General features: G+C 34.1%; 2 protein-coding genes across 6 annotated transcripts in view; both read right to left on the bottom strand.

Moving 5' to 3' along the window:
- Positions 1 to 18457, bottom strand: part of LOC125670353 (transcription factor AP-2-epsilon-like) — a 27899-nt gene extending 9442 nt beyond the window's left edge. The window contains exons 1-3 of one of the 4 annotated variants that reach the window (XM_056161992.1): positions 18217 to 18457; positions 16851 to 17132; positions 3938 to 4405 (exon numbers count right to left, since the gene is read on the bottom strand). In XM_056161992.1, coding sequence (XP_056017967.1) covers positions 3938 to 4405; positions 16851 to 16889 — 507 coding nt within the window. In that variant the 5' untranslated portion in view covers positions 16890 to 17132; positions 18217 to 18457. Of the gene's footprint in view, positions 1 to 3937; positions 4406 to 4527; positions 4653 to 5159; positions 5608 to 16850; positions 17149 to 18216 lie in introns of those variants that run through there. The other 3 variants (XM_048905466.2, XM_048905465.2, XM_048905467.2) reach the window with 3 other exon arrangements.
- Positions 1 to 19900, bottom strand: part of LOC125670354 (solute carrier family 17 member 9-like) — a 960148-nt gene that overhangs the window by 865487 nt on the left and 74761 nt on the right. The gene's annotated exons all lie outside the window — the stretch shown is intronic.

Raw genomic sequence — 19900 nt, 5'->3', positions numbered from 1 at the left:
ACACGGTCTATCTAAAAGCAGCACTGATCTAACACTAATGGTGGTCCTTTTAAAATTCTGATGATACTGTTCACTAATTTGCAGTTTTTGAAATGTTTATGAGAACGACCTCGGAATTAAAAAGTCATAATATTTCATGTCCTCGAATTCCGATTGTGGATGAAAGAGCAGTGACGGGGGATAAAGTAGGTCGTGAATGACCGTGGTCATTTCGCTGTTATATAAGAACTTGGAGGGAACGTGGTCAGATGATAGGTCAAACGTCCATTAAATATCACTGGATCACAAGACGATAATGGTACATATTGTTCGTTTGGGTTTTGAAACTAGAAACTCTGGTCATCCCGCTCCTAGTACATATTGATGACTAGAAAAAATTTAAAAGGCCAAAATCTATTTCTGTGCTTTAATGCGTAGATATCATCTGAAAAATTTCACTCACGTTTGTAATAAAAGAAAACAAGAATGCTAAAGAAAATTTAAAATGAACCAGATTTTTTTTTTTATCAAATCCGTGCAAAGAATAAAAAAATACGCGAGACAATATGAGAAGCCCTATAGCTATCTTAGATTTGAATTCGCTTTTCCAATACTGGTCCAATAAGGTTTACGGTGCCCGAAGAAGTAGAAAAGGTTCTGGCCAATCGATAGGGACCCCGGCTGAAAATTAGGCCCCTAGGCTTCTCTTCGCAAATAATATGGTACTGATGGTCAAAACGCCGACAAATTTTCTTGATCAATTTTGAATGCTCATTAGAATTGCTATATTGCCTTTTAAAACCACAATAGACATGTACAAATGTCTAGATAACAATTATATTGGCTCTTTTTTTTCAAATTTAAAAAGCTTTAAAAGAAAAAAAACGTTCTATTTTCAATATTTGATCTATACAGAATAGTGTTGCTATTATAATTCAATTGAACAAAGTTTGTTTTCTACTTCAAACACCGGGGCATGAGAGCATCTTCACTCATTCTTCAGTATTCACTTAAAACGGCAGTAGACCAACAGACGGTATCTATTATCATGGATACTTAAAATATTTTTATCTCTTCTCAAACACTTGAGAATAAATGTAAAAGGAGTAATTTAAACAAATTTTATGGATTAAAATGTTTTCTGTCACACCGAGACGATTTGCAGCGAGGATAAGATACATTGTCCAGTAGTTTAAGAGAATAAGAAAGGAAAACATCATATCTCAATGTTATATACATTACATGTAGAACGTGGAATATTTATTTATTGTAATTTTAAAAAATCATAATTTTTTGTATCTAAAAATGTACAGTACCATTTTGCATAGATAGTTTCATACTTCGTTTTCATAAAGTCTTATAGTATCTATCATTTCTTTGTTACTGTCTGAATGTGCGAGAGAGAGGGAGATTAAAGAAAAATGGTGTAATTGAATTCATCCAGGTGGAAAATATGTGTGTGTTAGATTTCACTAGAGTGCATTCAGTGTTAGATATGCAGATGTATTTTTACATGTCTGGTAAAATAATAGTAAATTTGCAAATTCAGATTATATATATATCTATATATATATAGCTTGCAAAATTTCATATAAATTAATAGGCAATCCAGTTTTATAGTTTTCTATGGGAATGAATTATTGCTTTGAAATATTCATGTAAATGCTTTTCCTTGAGTGACTTAGCAACAACTTAATAAAGATGCATTCAAGTGTCAAAATGTAAATGCCTGATTTATGTAACGCAACAATAAGTACTTTTATACAGAGAAGACAGTGTCACGGTGCGGCGGTGTTACTTTCCCATGTGCTATATAACAAAATATATTTACTTTCAACCATTTATCAAAGTTAGTGAGAGTAAGCATCTCACAATGAGGGCTTTTTTTCAGTGTACAAGACCGACGTCAGAGAAAGGGGACGAAAACTGGACGACCTTTGGTGTAACAAGACGGGGCATTCCGACATGCATGGAACTGATATAAAAGAGATTTATATGAGAGAGAAAACATTGGCCTGTGATGATGAATGCACATAAACTACTGAACCCTTTGTAAGCGCAGAGTAGACCTATCACACTGGAGCAATCTACGAGGAGACTGGTTGACAATGTTACAAGTTACAGAATATCTGCACTACCTCCTCACCAACATGGCAAACCGAAAACACCTGAAATTTATCGGATATTGTCCACGCGAGACTCGAAAGTGTTGCTAAGGTTACGGTTGCCTGCGCCCATTACTAAAAGGGTTGGTAAAAGGGTCTGCAGTCCTTTTGGTCCGTACTTAAAAATACTCGATTAATGTCGAATGTTAAAAGGAAACGTCTATTTACCAGTTCTCAATGGAGATAGGACAGCCTCGATCAAATAAAATGGCTTCGGAGTAACTCTCTAGCATCTTGCATGGGTGGGAATTTTAATTAAAGATCAACATTACAAATAGAATTTAAACAGACTCTATTGTGGAGAAGTGTACGTATGATTTGTCAATCCGGAAACAGTGCCGAGATATACCTGTCTCCGGTTTATTATTTTAGTTTGTTACATCACGTCAAAATGCTCTAATGAGCAGCATCATTTATTCCGGTAGGAATTCGAGAAAGTGACAGAATTAAAGGAAAATGTTTAGATCGTGTAAAGTGATTATATTCTGAATTAAATGTTACAATAGCAAAAGAAAATTTCAAAGGCTTTAGAAAATTTCGTTGGAAATGAGTTAATAGAATGTGGTTGGCAAAGTTTGGCGACTGCTTCATGTTTAACTGCTCGATATTTTTTGCATTATTTTGCAAATTGTGACCATAAATGAAAAAAAAAATGGTTTTATTCAATTGTTTGAAAAAAATCCATAGAGTCCTTTATTATGAATTTTAAACACTTTAGACAATTATTTAAAAAAATTCAATATGATTGGAAAACAATGGAAAAAAAATATTATTTTGATATCTAATTTCAATCTAAGCTTTTTATATTGTATAAAAATAAAGATATGACGTAGACACGAATTTATATGGCGCCAGCATGAACATTTAGTCATGTCTGAATGAATTCACAATTTTCAGAATATGAATATTTTGGAAATAAGATAAATAAACAAAGAAAAATACACACCAAATTACTAAATTATTCTTAAATTGATAACACGTTGTATACTATATATATACATTTCTATCCAAAGGAAATCAAACAGTGGATTTGGGATAAGAGCAATCATCATATATTTTTCTGTTTTCCAATTTACTTATCATCTAACTTAAACATGTGCTTTAGTGGATCTGTGTTTCCACGTGAAATGCCTCGGGGAATTTTCAGTGTACTGTTAGATCACAGACACCGTACACATGAAATATTTATGTTATCGTATCGCCTTGGGGTAAAAATAATTAACAATTTACTAGATATATTACAAGTCATAGGATACATTAATAAAAACAAATAAAATCAAACGCCTAAAAGTCTCTCTTATCAAAAAAACCTGCGTATACCGTTAAACTAATGAATACATTTTATCTCTACGGAGTGTCTGAATTAGAACTACGTCGAAGACCAGATTACCCCATCAAATTCTTTCTTATTTTTCTAACTATACCAGTAAAGAAGCTATGAATTGAACAGTTTTCTATCCAATTATTCATTGCGGAAACCTCACAAATTTAATGCTTCATTTTATATCGCCTCTTCCCGATAAATTACCAATTAAGTGCGAGACAGAGAGAGAACATTTCATAACAATTTGTAGTATTAAGATGAGTTGAAATATCGAATGTAACTAAACTCCAGCCCACAGTTGTCTAATGATAGGGCTGGGGAGATGCACTACCCCACTAACGTATAATTTCCCAACAATTTATAGTCACATCTTCCTTCAATCCATGTCCGCTCTTACACACTGAGATTAGTGAGATTTCTTAGTGAGAAAATTATAAATTGTAATAATAAAAACAGGCTTCACTCTTACCTGGTGGATCCCTTCTTCAATTCCCGGCAATCCTGCTGAGGGGTGAATATTTAACAAATTTGTATTCTGATCACCAAAACCTAATGGGTGTCCCCCGGACATAAGAATATCTGGGCGGCGGATCCCGCCATAGTCTGAGTGAGGTGGCGTTAGTCCAGGGTGCATATTATGAAGAGGTTCTTCTTTGTAGCGCAGCACATTTCGCTCCGGGGGATGAAGCTGATGATAATGCTGTTGTGATTGTTGATGAAAGTTACTCAGATGTGAATATGAGTCCGCATTGAAGTGAGGGTGATGAAAGTCCATTGTTTGTTGGGATGGAAGGTTGTAGGGAGGGGGGAAATATGGTGGCTGGAAATCTGATGTCGGGGTATGAGAAAGTCGAGGGGCTGGTGGAAACGAACCAGCGGTTGACACACTGCTAACCAACTGTCCCAAACCGCCATGACTGCTGACATCCCGACGATCCTGTAGAAAGTGAAAAAATAAAATATATTTACCTTCAAGCATGAGCATCAAATAAAAGCTGAAAATAAAGACACTGGGTGAAATATGGCACAAAATTACAGGCGAAAATTCTCTGACTATACCGTGTATGCGTAAGATTCAGGCATTATTTCTTTAATTCAAGAAAAAAAGTACACGGCAATATTAAGATAGGTCCATCGGCTTTATCTACTGCGTCATGAAGCAAGGCCAGGATGAGTATACAAATGAAGTGTGAAGGGGGAGGGTGAATATTGGATTTTTTAGTCACTCCCTTCTTTCTTCCTGGAATTCAATTAGTCAGCAAGTATCCTCTCGCATAACTGCGGGGATGAATTAACCCATCAAAATATGAAAACACAACGCGACTACCAACAAAGAAAAACAAAAAGTTACAAAATTTTCATTTCATATTAAAATCGTCTCTCCTCTTTGTCAACATCGAATAGGAGATGTGTTAATCGAACCTGTTTAGTTTATTTTGGACAGTCATTCAGGAAAGGATTAATTTCTTAATATACAGAAAATATTCTATTTTCTAAGCTTTACGTTTAATCGATCATTTAAATATTTTCAAAAGTTACAATGAGAATAGCCGAGATCTTTTTAGCCCAAAGAAATCGCCAAGACCCCTGCGGTTAATTTTAAATGCAAATAAACCTTCAAGACTTCTTTTTATACATAAGAATTAAATTTTAAGGCTGAATTTAAAAAAAAAAAAGAGTAGTATATGCACCTCTGATTCCGATAATAATCCATTAAAAGCCTCGGGCATTTCCTCCTTACGATAGTAATTTTGTGATTGATCTAAATCAGTTATGGATCCGCTCCCGTTCACCTTCGCCTGCCCAGTTTCCTCCGCTGTCGCTACGTGGCCCACGGGGCTCACTTGTGCCATATTGGGACAACACTTACTACGTTCTATCCCTGGGGGTGAAGTTCGATCCAGTAAATTGTAAATGCTCTCAATGTTCCATTTCAATGATTTCACGATTCAACTGATTACTGTTCAAGAAGTTTAAATGTCCAGCACATGTGTACAAAATTATTACCTAACAACTGTTTTCCCGTAAAAACAGCAAGTTGATTTATTTTTTTTCAAATTTGAAGTCAGCATGAATAGATAAAACCGATTCACAAGGATTCGCTACGGCACATCTAGCCCAAAGGCATATATCCAAAATAAGTCCAACGAGCTACGTATGGAATATTTGGGGCTTGTCAGCGCTGAGCACGCTTCAGTGACAAACCAGTGGGCGTGTAAGATAGGCGGGGCCTACGGTGCTAATTTAAATAATATGTGATGTGCTTATCATAATGTTTATTCAGTGTTCTATGCATCATGTATTAAGCTACTCCCAGGTATAATGGATATTGTTAGTTCAAAGGGAAAATACTCATATACGATTCAGAATTTTATTGACGATTTGTTTGTAGATCTCTTGGTCAGTTTTCAGTTTACTGGGTTCTATCAATGGATCCTTGTTGAATAAATACGACAAATGAAAAATAATATGACGCCATAGGATTTATTTTCCGAAAATGATATAAAACGAATATGTTATCTAGACATGCAACTTTTATTATAATCGTCAAAAAATATTTTTTATTTATTATGTATATATAAAAACATAAACAAAGTTTAGATCCCCTCCCTAAACTGATGCGTTTAGGATTTTAATATGTTATTGTTCCTTTTATATATATATATATATATATATATATATATATATATATATATATATATTATGTATTATATATTTATAAAAACATTATAAAAGAATATTTAGATCCCCTCCTCAAACTAATACGTTTAGGATCTTCATATTTCCCCCTTTAGACCTATCGTTATAAAAAAGGGGCTAAGCAATTATCAAATTTAGATTCCTCCCTGTTTATTTATGTATAGAATTAACAGAATAATGAATTAATTAAACGATTGTATAGACCCAGGAAAATCTCCTGGAGCTGTATAAACATCGGTACTTTTTCTATTATAGTCCGATTGTGAAGTATTTCTTGTTTTCGCACAGACGGTGTCTTATTGACGCTGTCAGTATTGCGTCATATTGAACTGGAGAGTAACGCTCTTGTGTAATGATCTAATGCCACTGGACAAAAAGCACAAGGCACACCGCACGGAACCGCTAATTGACTTATCTCCGACTTAATTCTCGGTTGTCCATTTTTAGTGAATTGTTATGCAAACAAACAAGTACTTTTCAATTGGAACACAAATTGCATTTTATTTTGTTTCACACCAATATTTCGATCTCTCAAGTAAATGCGTCGTGGGAAAATGATTTTATTTCAACGGAAGCGAAAAATATACAGTGTATAATGATTTCAATGAGAAAATGCAAACGAAATAATTTTTGATATTTAAATGAATTCTGTACGACAGTAACAACCCTAACTACTTTTGATATCGGAGTTGATTTGTGAATATTGAATTATTGATACAAATATAGAATACACACTTACAAAACAGACATAATCTGCATTAAAGAAATTGAGTGAGCAAAAGCAATGGCCCCTAGACAAAGTCCAAACGATGATTAAATATGCCAAGCATATATAAACAAAAGGTCTGGTAAAGCACAGATCACGATATGATAACTTTGAAACAATTTCTACCCAATATCTTTCACCGCCATCGCACGCCTGTGGGAGAAACAGGGACATATAACCCTAATATCTCTCCGCGATAAAATGCTTTCCATTGCCTATAGGTTGGTGAGATTTTGTCTAAAGTATATTGCAATATTTCTTGATTCAATCTAAATATACGAGAAAGACTAACCAACGTACACTAAATAGAAGGTGTTTTTCTTGGGTAAAAAAGACATCACTATACGATACTGGTATATATAGTATCTATTCCCGAGCATGATGTTTAGTGAAGTTAAAATGAAGGTCAAATAAAATGATGGAGAATTTTTTCTTCTAATTCATGCACTGAAGAGTTCTACTCATAAAAGAGACATCTATGTTAAGAATAAAACAACAATAACATTGTTCAACCGGTTTGTAAATTTTATTGAAATTATGGCGCATGTAATGGTTTTCTCATAACGGGAGTTAACTCTTCCAATTTTCAAAAAGTGCTTATGACTAAATGTGATAAAGTAAAACCAAAGGGTTAGACTTTTACATTTATTTAACTTTGCTGACCTTCTAAATCAGCAATACATGTAATAAACTTTATTTCTGATTACTTGTAAAGATCTGAATTTTAGCGGCAAATCATGTTGCATTGGGTGTATGACCAGGCGCAATTCCTTTCATGACCAGACTCGTTTTTGTCCAAATTTGTAAGTACCATGTACTTATTAATTCATTAAGTTGATGAACCTCTTCTTTTCATAGTCAAGCCTTGTACTGCTAAATTTGATGTTGTGATATTACTTTTTTATTTTGAGGAGACGATAGCATTAATTTTTCTCAAGTATTTCACGCCAAAAATGTTTAGAAAAAATGCATTTCCCATGTGTTCTCAAACCAAGTTCCAATATCACGCATACGTTTCTAACAGTTTTGATATGATATAAAATATCAAGTAAAGTGATAAAACAAAAAATACTAATTTTTAAGAAAATAAGATTACTGCTGATGGAATTATTCAAAAAGCTTCTGGTGCAAGTAATTCTGCATTGACATATTTTTTTTTTACGAAAAGTGTTCACGTATTTTCTACAGATGATCTTAACACTTGTCCACGAATGATCTATAACGGTTTGTTTTTCATCACTCAAGGCGTTTAGATTGAATTGCAAATCATACTTAAGATATTACTTTCAAAAATCAATGTTGAGAAAAATCAATTGAAAATCATTAAAATCCTTAAAGTTTTGACTTCGTCTCCGTTTTTACACCTTGGTCCAAGAAATTTATGTAACTTGAAATAGAGAAAGATCATTATTTAGTCTTTAGGGATTACAATATTTGAAGTTGAGATTAAATTCAATAAAGAGCAGAATAAGAAGATTTATACTCTTTTCATTCTTCAGACTTTCTCTATTGAAGTAGGTATCAAGGTTGAATAAAGTCTCTTCAGTTTTAAAATGGTTTTCTCTAGCTTTTGCAGTTGTTGTGGTGTTGAAGTAGGGGATCAACATAGATTGGAACAATAGAGCCTTACACAGTCTCAGACAGGACGGCGCTAGGTATTGAAAACATACAACAGTTCTACCGGACTTCCAGTACACCTTAGTGTATCCTGCATTGGCTTAACAACAACTTGTCGTACAGATTCTTCATACAAAATCAGGATCAGACTATTAAAAAGTATTAAGAAAAAATCCACTGAATGGCAATGGAGTTGCATTCAACAATATCAGGATATGGCAAATTGGGATATGGGATTACATATAGACAGATAACTGTAACAAGTCCAGGTCGCATCAAGGCCAAGCATCAATAGGACTCCACGGGGAACCGCCTGATCAAGGGAAAGGGCCTAAAATACAACGATGACCTTACAAATTTGTACGGACAGACAGATGGACGAGAGAAAGAGAGGTCTATTTCATGAATTTAATTTGTTGCCGAAATTGATTGCATCATACAAGTTCATGACGAAACTTTAAGTTCACATTTCTATATACTGCGATGTAAATTTGAAGGAAATTTTACTGCCCTAACATGTTTACTATTTGTGGGTGAAAAATAATCTCTGACTAATTCCTGTTTAAATTAATAAGACTTAGAAATAATTAACATTGTTTATTTAACATTCTTTGAAGATTTCAAGCAAAAATATCTCTTGATAAATTATTTGGTTAGTCTAATAATCTCATCATCGTAATTTATTTGTTTTGATATATCAGATGACGTCAGATTAATTAGGCTCTATGAGTCGTCGGTCCTGACATCTGCCATATTATTTACGGATGAAGCATTGAAACTATAGATAACAGAATGCAGGTGGGTAAGATGAAAAGATTCCGGCGTTCAGAAAAGGTGAAGATGATGACATGAAACCTTACAACGCCCAGCACAGCTCAGTAGATAACAAATGACATATCTGTGAGAGAGAATAGCCGTATTCATCGTGGATACTTTGAACGTCTTGTCAATGCGGTGTAGTTCTCGCCAGTAAGTGAAAAATAGTCCATCAACTCTCACGAAATTGTATGACACATAAAAACATGAATAGACACAAAAACAAGTTTTAAAGACTTCAAATGATTCTGAAATAAACTTTATTACGCGACTTTTGGTTTTATATGATGCACTGATTCTATTTTTGAAAGGTGCATGTACATGTATTGTGTTTTCTAAAGTACACTTGATAACATGTGACGGATAAATTAGAAGAATGAAAACCGGATAAAAAAGATTTGCTTTGAGTTTCATGATCATTAAAATATCTTATCTTATTTCAAAAGGTTAAGTTTTCACAAGGTAACTTTAGAGCGATAAAAACCTTTTGAAGAGCGTACACACACAACCGACAATTCTGGCTGGATCGAGGAGAGCGTCAAGAGACTGTCAGAACGATCGAATTAAACCCCGAAATCACGGGGACCGGACTTGTGAAAACCGAGATGATCGAACAACCGTATAATTTGGCATTTTTTCTAATTCAATTCTTCTTTCTATCTACAACGATGTCTTAAACTTTGTATCTCATTTCGTATTCTTTACGGTTTGAAAGTCTTTTGCAACCTTGATTTGAATATGAAAAATGCAAAGTTGATGAAACTCTACACTTTCCCCCCATTGACAGGAACTCACATTGAGACACTGTCATGGCTAATTTGTAGTTTCTGTCTGCGATAGTTCGGGTTAAAATAAGAACGAAGACCCGATTCAGATTTCAGTATTGAGAAGCACGTAGACAAAACTATACTGCTGATCAAAATTGCTATTTCCGTTCCACAAGAAGGAAGAAACAAAAGCTTTTAAAACGTTCTTTTTAATTAGTGAATACTTTTCAAGTCTCGGTTTTTCATCTTTATAATGCAAATGAGTACAATGTTATTTACTATTAGATACTTGTTCAGTGGCCAATTTGCGTTGTGTGAGATGCTTATTGATAATGTAAAAGCTTTATTCATGTATGTGAGGTTACTTAATTATTCAGCAGCTGATGTTGGGTGGATAAAACAATTGAGTGATTGGCAGATGTCATAAGAGGAAATTGACATCACCCACAATTCCTGCCGCCGGCAATCAACTTCCGCTCTCCAGAAACACACTGTTCATGCGTTAGAGATATATCATCATATTGGCTATCCTATGAAAGAACACCATGCAGTTATGTAATAATGATGTATCATATTTTCTGGTTTATGTAGATCATTCAAAAAACAAAACTGTTCCCGGGTGTGAAGAATAATTTTATGTCAGCGACATAAGATTAGTAATGGAAGCGATGTTTTCCTCCAAGCCTTGTATTCAAGAGAGATCCTTTATGTCTACACTGCAATACACTAACACATATATAAAGCAGTAGCCAAAGGACACTGATAATCCTAATTAGTAATAATTGTTTACAAAATACACTTCATAAACAAAGCCTAGGGTGAGGAGATAAAGACATAAATCCAAGGACCATTGTGGGTCTGAATCCCTGAGGATAGTATTAGGTGACCTTAAAAAGACCCTCTTGACCGAGTAAGGCTTCCGTTAGCCAATGGTCTGTGGGTTGTGTATTGGATAAAAACATTGCCTAAACACACACTAGATAACCAGATATTACGCGATATCATTATAAGTGGTAGACACCTCTTTGGGCGACTTATAACCAGAAGTTTACACTTTAAAAACTGGATTACTCAACTTTGTTTGAGGCTGGTTTTCTTGTTTTGTATAGGTAGTAAGGACTACAAAGACTATATACCTCATGTTCCGTTATAAAAAAAATGCAATATTGTAGAAATAACTGACTTTTTTACCTTTAAAAATGTTGGTAAAACATCTGTTTGGTAAAACAATAAAACTGTACGGTATATAACTTCATAATTTAAGATAAATGTTGGACATTTGGCAAGATTTAGAGGTAATGCCATACTCTCCACCAGAAAAAAATGGACCATTAACCTAACCTTTGAGTAGACGACCAACGTGATTCAGTCAAGTTCGTAAAACAACACCAAAAATGTAACTTGGATGACCACATCGCAGCCAGATGACAAATAACCGTGAAAGATGACATCAGGGCCGCCCGATAAACATCGTCCATCATTGCAGGGATGCGGACAAATTTTGACCAAACTTGGGAACAAGGTGAGGACAGGCAATTCTTCACAGCTCCTGCTGTCAGAAAGCTTGACCATCATTATAAATATCCAGGGAGGGTTTGTGGACCGGAGACGTGTTAGTTACACCGCCACGATGTGTGTGAGTGGTGATTATTAATACTCAGACAAGCAAAAAGTATTATATGCTCATTAATCTTCAATTTGGCACTGAAGTCTACCATCCTTGAACATGTAGTCACCGTTTCCCTTCAAGAATATTCCAATGTTTGTCATTGTTTAGAATACTCCAACGTTTGTCTTTGTTTAGAATACTCCAATGTTTGCCATTGTTTAAAATACTCCAATGTTTGTCATTGTTTAGCAACATTTTGAGTAAAATAAATATACTATCGGTGGTTATTTTATGTAAATCATATTATTTCCCCTTAACTACATTTTTGTCATGTTGTTTATGTAAAATGAATTTTACCAAAATTCTTCTATGCCGCATGTTCTCAAAGAAAAAGAAAAAAAGAAGAAAAAAAGAATGCATGAACATTACGCTTGACACTAGTGGTAGACAATTCGGGAATCAATCTCTTGATCCTAGTCTATGTACCGGAAGTATCTAGACCATCTTTGCACCGGTGTGACTCGGGAATATGGCGGAAACAGCTGGGTGTTTTATACTGTTTGCATCGATCCGTCTTTCTCTCCCTGACGTATATGCCAATAATTTTGCTAAATGATAAACGCGGCCTTTTGCAATCAGCGTACGAACCTTCATTTTTATGAGATTTGTTTTAGCGGAATTTTTAACCATTTTTCTGGTCAATATTCGTTAACATAATTTTTCACAGAAACAAAAGAATGCGATCAATTAATGAGTGTTCATTGCCTTAATATTCTCCAGTATTGTGAAACGAGTTGCTAATTTAAATTCACACAGCAAGAAAATTTCGACGTTCAAATGCAATTAAAATTGTACAATGTACAATAAAATGAAATAACGATAAATTCAAAATAAAATTTTTATTTTTGATTTTATAGTACAACTGAAAGAATATGATAGAAAATTATACAAGAAAATGATTGATTTCACTGGATTGGTCTTCTATATTTTAAAAAATCCTAAGAGAACGTTTGCTGGTATTGATGGAAAGATGCAGATTCTTTAAAATCAAATTAGGATCATGGTTTTCATAATTAGTATCTTATGTGTCGGTCATGTGTCTGTACTTTGGACTCTTTTTAGCAACTTTCATTTCTCCCTCGAAATGGCGTGACGTGCGGTATTAAATGGATCAAATTGAAGCAGGCAACACATAGAACTCTGATGAATGGAAATTTTAATGTCCTCGATTTGTCTCTAATCTTTTATATCCTATAATTTACAGAAATGGGTAGCGTTTAATATGTAATATCTGAAATATTTTTCCTTCTGTTTATGACAATTTGATTTCACAAAGATAAATCGGCATTCGGTTTGCCACGTTCCAGAGCTGGTGCAGGCCTACATTAGACAAGTCGCGCACCGGTTGTTTTAGGATTAGAACGCATCCACAACCAGTCATCAAAACCGATTGTCGCGTAATAAAAATCTGTTACCTTTGTCAGTACATGTAAAAGCTTTACCGTTTCTGTCATAGAAAATCATTAGAATAATCTTTTTCTTCTTTTTTTTTTTATATTGTAAGTAGATTAAAAACTTATTACATTTAAAAAGGTATACCAAATCAACGGGGAATAAGTATTTCTTTTTTGATTTTTGTTTCCAAAAGTGGATAGTTTAATTGAATAAATATATATGCATTTTTTTTTTTTTTTTTGTCGAGAATATACTTATATATTGATTAGTTCGCAATTGCAAGTGTTCTGAATGAAAGAAAAATATATACTAGCTTTTAGATAAAACAAAGAAATTATCTGGAGGTATATTTTTATTTTGTTCTTTGTATTTATGCTACTTTTTGTTCTCGCTAACGTTAATCTAATGTTTGTAATCACAAGAACGAGGCATTTATCAATATCTACATTCAAATGCTTAACAATTAGAAATATTACATCTGACACGTTACACAAAACAAAATAGATTCCAACAATATTGAAATATACAGGAAACATATTTAAAGTCCAAATTCAGAAAAAAAAATAACTGTGGGCATTAGTAACAAGATTTGTCAACAAATCTTAACAAACAGTCAACAAAAGTGAAAATTGATCTGGTTTATTTACAATGAAAATTAAACCATCAATGCAACACAGATAGAACCTCTGTGGTGATGGCCTGGGGACGATTTGGCCCTCTTGTCAACAGTTTATAAAGCATATTGATTTATCAAGTCATTACCCTCGCATTTAGTCAACTAGTTACTGTTTTATTCAATTGACAGAGAAATGAAACGATGGATAGTAGAAAAATTACGTTCATAAACTACAAAATATGTGATAGGATGTAAAAGATGGCATAAAGATAAAGCAAAGCGCGGGTGACTGTTAGTTTTTATAATCCATCGAGTTGTTTGGCTCTAGGTGACAATTAACGACCGGGTTAAGTATATAACAGATAGAAAGCCGAATCTCGTCTTGGATTCGGTTCCGTTGCATGTTTGTTAGCTCGATCGCAGAATTTATCATGATACCATTCACGGGATTTCGTTTCATGTTCTCTCTTTATCGCCGCTATTATATAATTTTGAAATAAAATAATTATTAAGTATTCCCGTAGAAAATGAACATTGTTTCCAATAAAATGATGATGATTACTGTTAAGTGTTAACCACCGTGTACTCGATCTTCGTGGATAATATAAATGGGGATTGAAAGAAAGGGATTCCAACTACGACTTTAAATAATGCGGCGATTTTATGTCGTGGATACGTGTAGCAACATTCGTTTCATGTAAAGTTACACAGAAAATTAACAAAAGATGATAAATCATGTGAAAGGCCAGTACCTCGGCTGACAAAAGAGAGAAAACACATGTATTACATGGTTCGCGATAGCCATCAAGGAATTCTGAAAAGGACTGAATACAACCATCTGTTGAGTTTCGTGAGTTTTGGGTTGTCCATTCAAAGTCTTGTTACTGCAGGGTATGGTATGACAGGGTCATCGTTACATGTGTCATAATTGGTTGTAAACTGACAGAATTATATAGTTTGTATTCATCACACAGACAGGGCGATCAGTAATGGTGACAAAGTTAACTGTTTTACCAGCTTCTAATACACACGGCAAGTCAAAACATACGGTCATCCATAAACCAAGCCGGGACCTACAGCATCATCAAGCTTACTGAGAAAGGCGGGAGGTGGGGGGGGGGGGGTAACAAACCTAACAAAGGCGCGCTATGTTACAGATATTAATAAATTTTTATAAATATATTTTAAAAACCAAATTAAAAACATAACCATACATATTTACATAGAATATTAGAATCAATTCACGAAAGGATATTTTCATTGTAAATTATAAAAGTAATTCAAATGTCAAAATTTTATCCATGAAATTTTGGGAATAAAATAGAAATTTCTCATTGAAGGGTCTAAAACAATAAGGACCCCCCATTAGATCTCAATATTTGACTTTATCACAGCATTCGTTAATTGTGTAGGCTTTTGTTAATTTTGGAGATTAATAAAGTGGACTAATTAATGAAGTGACGAGACAACGTAACGACAAAGGTCGTAATTTCTTTGTTCTACAGTTTTGTAATTCAAGTGTTGTTGAACGCAAGTAATCCATCATGCTCTCTTTGTCGGGTCCATAAAAATAGGTCTTTCTGTTGCGTTCAATTAAAAAATTCAATTTTGCAAACACGTCCAGTTATGCCTGGATTATTTTAAATAGATAAAACTGTAAAAATCATATTTTTTATTCTCATTCTTACACCCAGTTGGTATGATAAAGTGACGTGTTGTTTGTATGAGGTAGATCTATCTAAACTGGCGTGATCTGAGGTAGCGCTGCATGAATTATTTATTTCCTAGTATATACATGTATTTATTCGTTTAAGTAATGCACCTCGGAAGTATACAGGCGAATCATTTGCATACATGAATTTCTGTAATAAACAAAAACAAGAAAATGTACCTTTTTCCAAAAGAAATATTCTATAAAATAGTTAGTAAAAAGATCGCATTGCTTGTATACCAGGGGCAAAGTAAACAATTCAAAGTATCTTGTCCAGAATTAAAACGAAAAAGTTCTCCAATTCAAATATTTACTCACGGGATAACAAATTGTTGAAAATCACAGGTCGAGTGATTTTTGAAATTGAACACTAGCCTTACCATACCAATTTTGTTTTTGTTCTGCTGAAGTACGCGGGCATTGAATGATTCAGAATGATACAAAAATGAATCTGGTTAAACATTATCTTTTCAATATCATTCTTTATTACTGTTTGCATAAGGAATTTTGTATCATTGAGGGGCGACTAATCTCTTCGTCGACAATTTAGAAAAACATAAACAAAAGTACGGCGCGAAATATTACCACGGGCGATGTGTCTAAAATCGTTTAAAATAGCAAAGTTAATACCTTCTATAAAAAATTTGTCCATATTCCTGACAGTCTAAGATAATCCAGATTCGTAACATGTTCAGATTTTCACACCAAGGTAGACATTTCAAATCCAAAGAACATATATTGGTTTGGGATGGGTTTTCGAACACTACCGGTCGTGTTTCTATACCGTCTCCCCCTCCCCGAATGTAAGTCAGCGTTCATTTCTATGTTTTCTCGTGCGTACATTAAAAATATAACATCCCCATCTTGTATCGCATTCATATTGCTTAGGGTCACATAATATAGAAGATGAGCCATGGTTTAATTTTCATTGGTTATTTAATCTTGAATATTACACGAGATCTCTTGATCGCATTAAAAGGTGACCTATGGGCAAGAAAAAAAGCCCACTTTACAGACTTTTTGTTATATGCACTGGTGCTTAATATTGTGACTGGCTATATAAAGTAAGCTTTCTAACAGACGTTTATTGATCCTGGTATGAGATATGCATGTGTATCAGATTTCGATATTTGAAAAAAAAAACACAACCAAAAAATAAGTGCCCTTTAAAGATTTTGCGCGTAACAGTCATAAATAAAAGTTGAGATGTACTTATTTCTAAACACTTCCATCGTTATCTGAGTGTTAATGTCCAACAAAGTAATATAACATAACATGGTAAAGTGAACTATATATATATATACATATATAAAAACACGACATACCTGCCACGGGGAATTGGACTCGATGGCCAAAAATGACATCTTTTTCTTTCTCCCTCAAGTAACTCTTCACAGCTCTTGCTAACCGTTCCTTGAGGTGAACTGAAACGGCCAATCAATGGATAAAAGTTAAACCCTGGGATATAGCGGAGGGTTCGGCGCAAGGAACGTTCATCTAGATGCGGTTATGTGCAGGCGCTAGGAGCAAAACTTGTCTCTCAATGGTTTGACAACGATTCTTGTGTCGAGTTTGAAACTGAACAAGACAGCCTCCAGAAAATGCTCCTGAAACCAAAAAGCTGTATTGTTTAAACTAACCTAAAGCATATATCTAAACTTCATTATCACCATTAATTGAATGTGATTATAATTCAAATTTTATTTTTTGCTGCCTCTCTTTGCCCGGCGCTGATTGGTTGAACGGGTATTTCTCGCATAATGTGGGTGTCACCTATTCGTTTGAGTCCATGTATAAATATCACTGTAATGCATAATAAATCTTTCTCCCACAAAAACCAAAGGGTTCACTCAGCCGTCGCAATTTGCTACACGATTAGTTTTAACTAACATGGACCATACATTAATACACAAGTATTAATGCGTTTGACCAACCCCAAGTAAACTGGTTACATACCAAAGTAATTGTGCTAATTTGCTTTTTACAACTCTTCATCAATTTGTCTCTCTCAAAAATTTAAAAATAAATAAAATAGAATCTATAATACGTTAAGGAAAGAATTTTGAGATTGTAAAAAGAACTATTTAACGGCCGAATTCCTCCATTCAATTCCATTCAATTGATTAAATGGACGAGCTGTCTTTTAAAACGTTGCAAGTTTATTTCCCCTCAAATTACCAAAAGAAAACAGTAGAAGTTTCCTGTCTCCCGTTGTCCGATACATAAAGAGGGATTATTATAGGTATGCCAAATTCAACTGATACACCGCTATGGCAGATATTTCTGCCTCTGTGCACAAAATCTGGACTCTCGTCACATCAGAAATGAAAGCAGAACTCTCACCTTTCCTCGCTACCGTGACAGTTCATAATCCCAGAAATGTAATTAGAAACGAAAATGGTAATTAGGAATTTCAAGAATATGTCCACCATGAAACGCACATCCAAAATTATTTGAAACATGATCGAAATATAAATGTTTGCAAAGATCAAACTAGTCAGAATTGCCATCTGACAAAATATCTTGATTTTAACCGAAAGTTAGACCAAAAGATTCAAATCCATTTAAAGATTCTGAAATGAATTCTCCGCCTTTCTTCAATGCGAAGTAAGCGATGGTGTCTATAATTCCCTCAGCCACACACTAATAATGAATTGTTTAAAAAGAAAAACGATTAGAAAACGATTTTACCTTATGGGAAAAACTTTGCGGAATCACACCTTTGTCTCTTCGGGCCCGGGGACACGTGCGGGCTTCTCGTCTGCGTTTGCAAATACTGGGAGCCGTAGGGAGCGAATATTGTTTGTATATTTGGGGGCTGGGCGTCTCTTGTAATCCTTAGCTATAAGCAGACTGCAGAAATGATAGCGAGCTTATGTATGATCTTACATCAACATTTGTTTAAGTACAACGGACGGGTTTGATTCACAATGGTAGTTAACGATATTGTACACATCTGTCATTGCGCATAATATTCTAATATTGGTTACATATTCAAATCTGTTTTACAGTTTGATCATGGAAATTAGTTTGAACAACCTTGCCTGCATATATTTATGGCTAAAACATCGGCAAGGTAAGCCACATTTACTTCTGTTTGGCGTTTGTGAACTTGTCTTATATCTGAAATATAATGGAGAATCTGACAATGACATATATTTTTCCAGTTCCCGAGGAGACCCGACAAACAAGCTATGTAAATATACTGCTCGAAGAAGAAAATTTATTAAAATTGTTTTAACAGTTTATGTACAATTACATACCTTCTGTTGTTCTTTGCTAAATTATCCCAGAACTAACGGACATTGACTTTAGGTATTATCTTCTTTATCAAGATATTGCTATTCAAATTAGATAAAATATATAGATTTTTGAAACTTATTCGTATGAAAAAATGTAACCGACCAAACTTTATGTATAATTGATGAAGTCTAAAAGAGTAATAAGAAATACTTCTATCCAACATATATCCAATATGCAATGAATTATAAAGAATCATATCCAGTTATAACAATAATGAAAATCAGAGTAGCAAAATCTTACAAGGAAAAAAGTTCTGAAGACAAAATTTGAGGGGGGAAATATTTGACGTATATTACAATAGCAACTCTAACCAACTGCCGAGGCATCCAAACTTCCACTTGGATGGAAAGCTGACAAAAATGAGATAGGAAATGGGTGATCAAAAATAAACTATCTCCCTACGATCCTGGTAATGGAGAACAATAAACTAATCTGAAAACATGATGATGAAAAGACATCAGTTGACTCGAGAAATTGGAAATTGTATGGAGAAGTCCTTTGATTATAATGGAGGGAAAAGGAGACAAATTGCCACAGAAAGACGGAGAGTGACAAGAGAGTAATTGAAACAACGAGAAACAAAAGGGGGCAGGTGTTCGGAAAATTTATAGGAATTAGTAAATAATAAATGCGTAGCTTAATTGTTTTTCTTCTATTAATTTGATAGTAAAAGCCCAAAAAAAAAAAAATTATGATAATAATAATAATTTAAATGAAACAATATATATCTATACAAACATATACAATAAATAATTCTTGTTTTGATTTGAATATATTTCATGGCATCAGAGAGTACTAATGAATTGGAAAAAAAGTTTCTTATAACATACAGGTTTCTTACCATTACATTATTCTTTCAGATGGGTGAAGCAAAATTTCGTGTTCAGATTTAATGCATTGTTCAGATAAACGTGGAAAAAAGAGAGAAGATTTTAAGCTTTTTCTCACGCATTTTCATACCTTGACTATTTTCATCTCGGAACATGGTTCATTTATGAACACAACTTTTACATTTCGGTCTTGGAACGGATTTCATTAATTGAGCGGTCATCAATCTTGGTTGTTGTACCAA

The sequence above is a fragment of the Ostrea edulis genome, chromosome 4 (genome assembly GCF_947568905.1).
Source record: "Ostrea edulis chromosome 4, xbOstEdul1.1, whole genome shotgun sequence".
Taxonomy (NCBI): Eukaryota; Metazoa; Mollusca; class Bivalvia; order Ostreida; family Ostreidae; genus Ostrea; species Ostrea edulis.
This window is presented reverse-complemented; position numbering and strand designations above follow the sequence as displayed.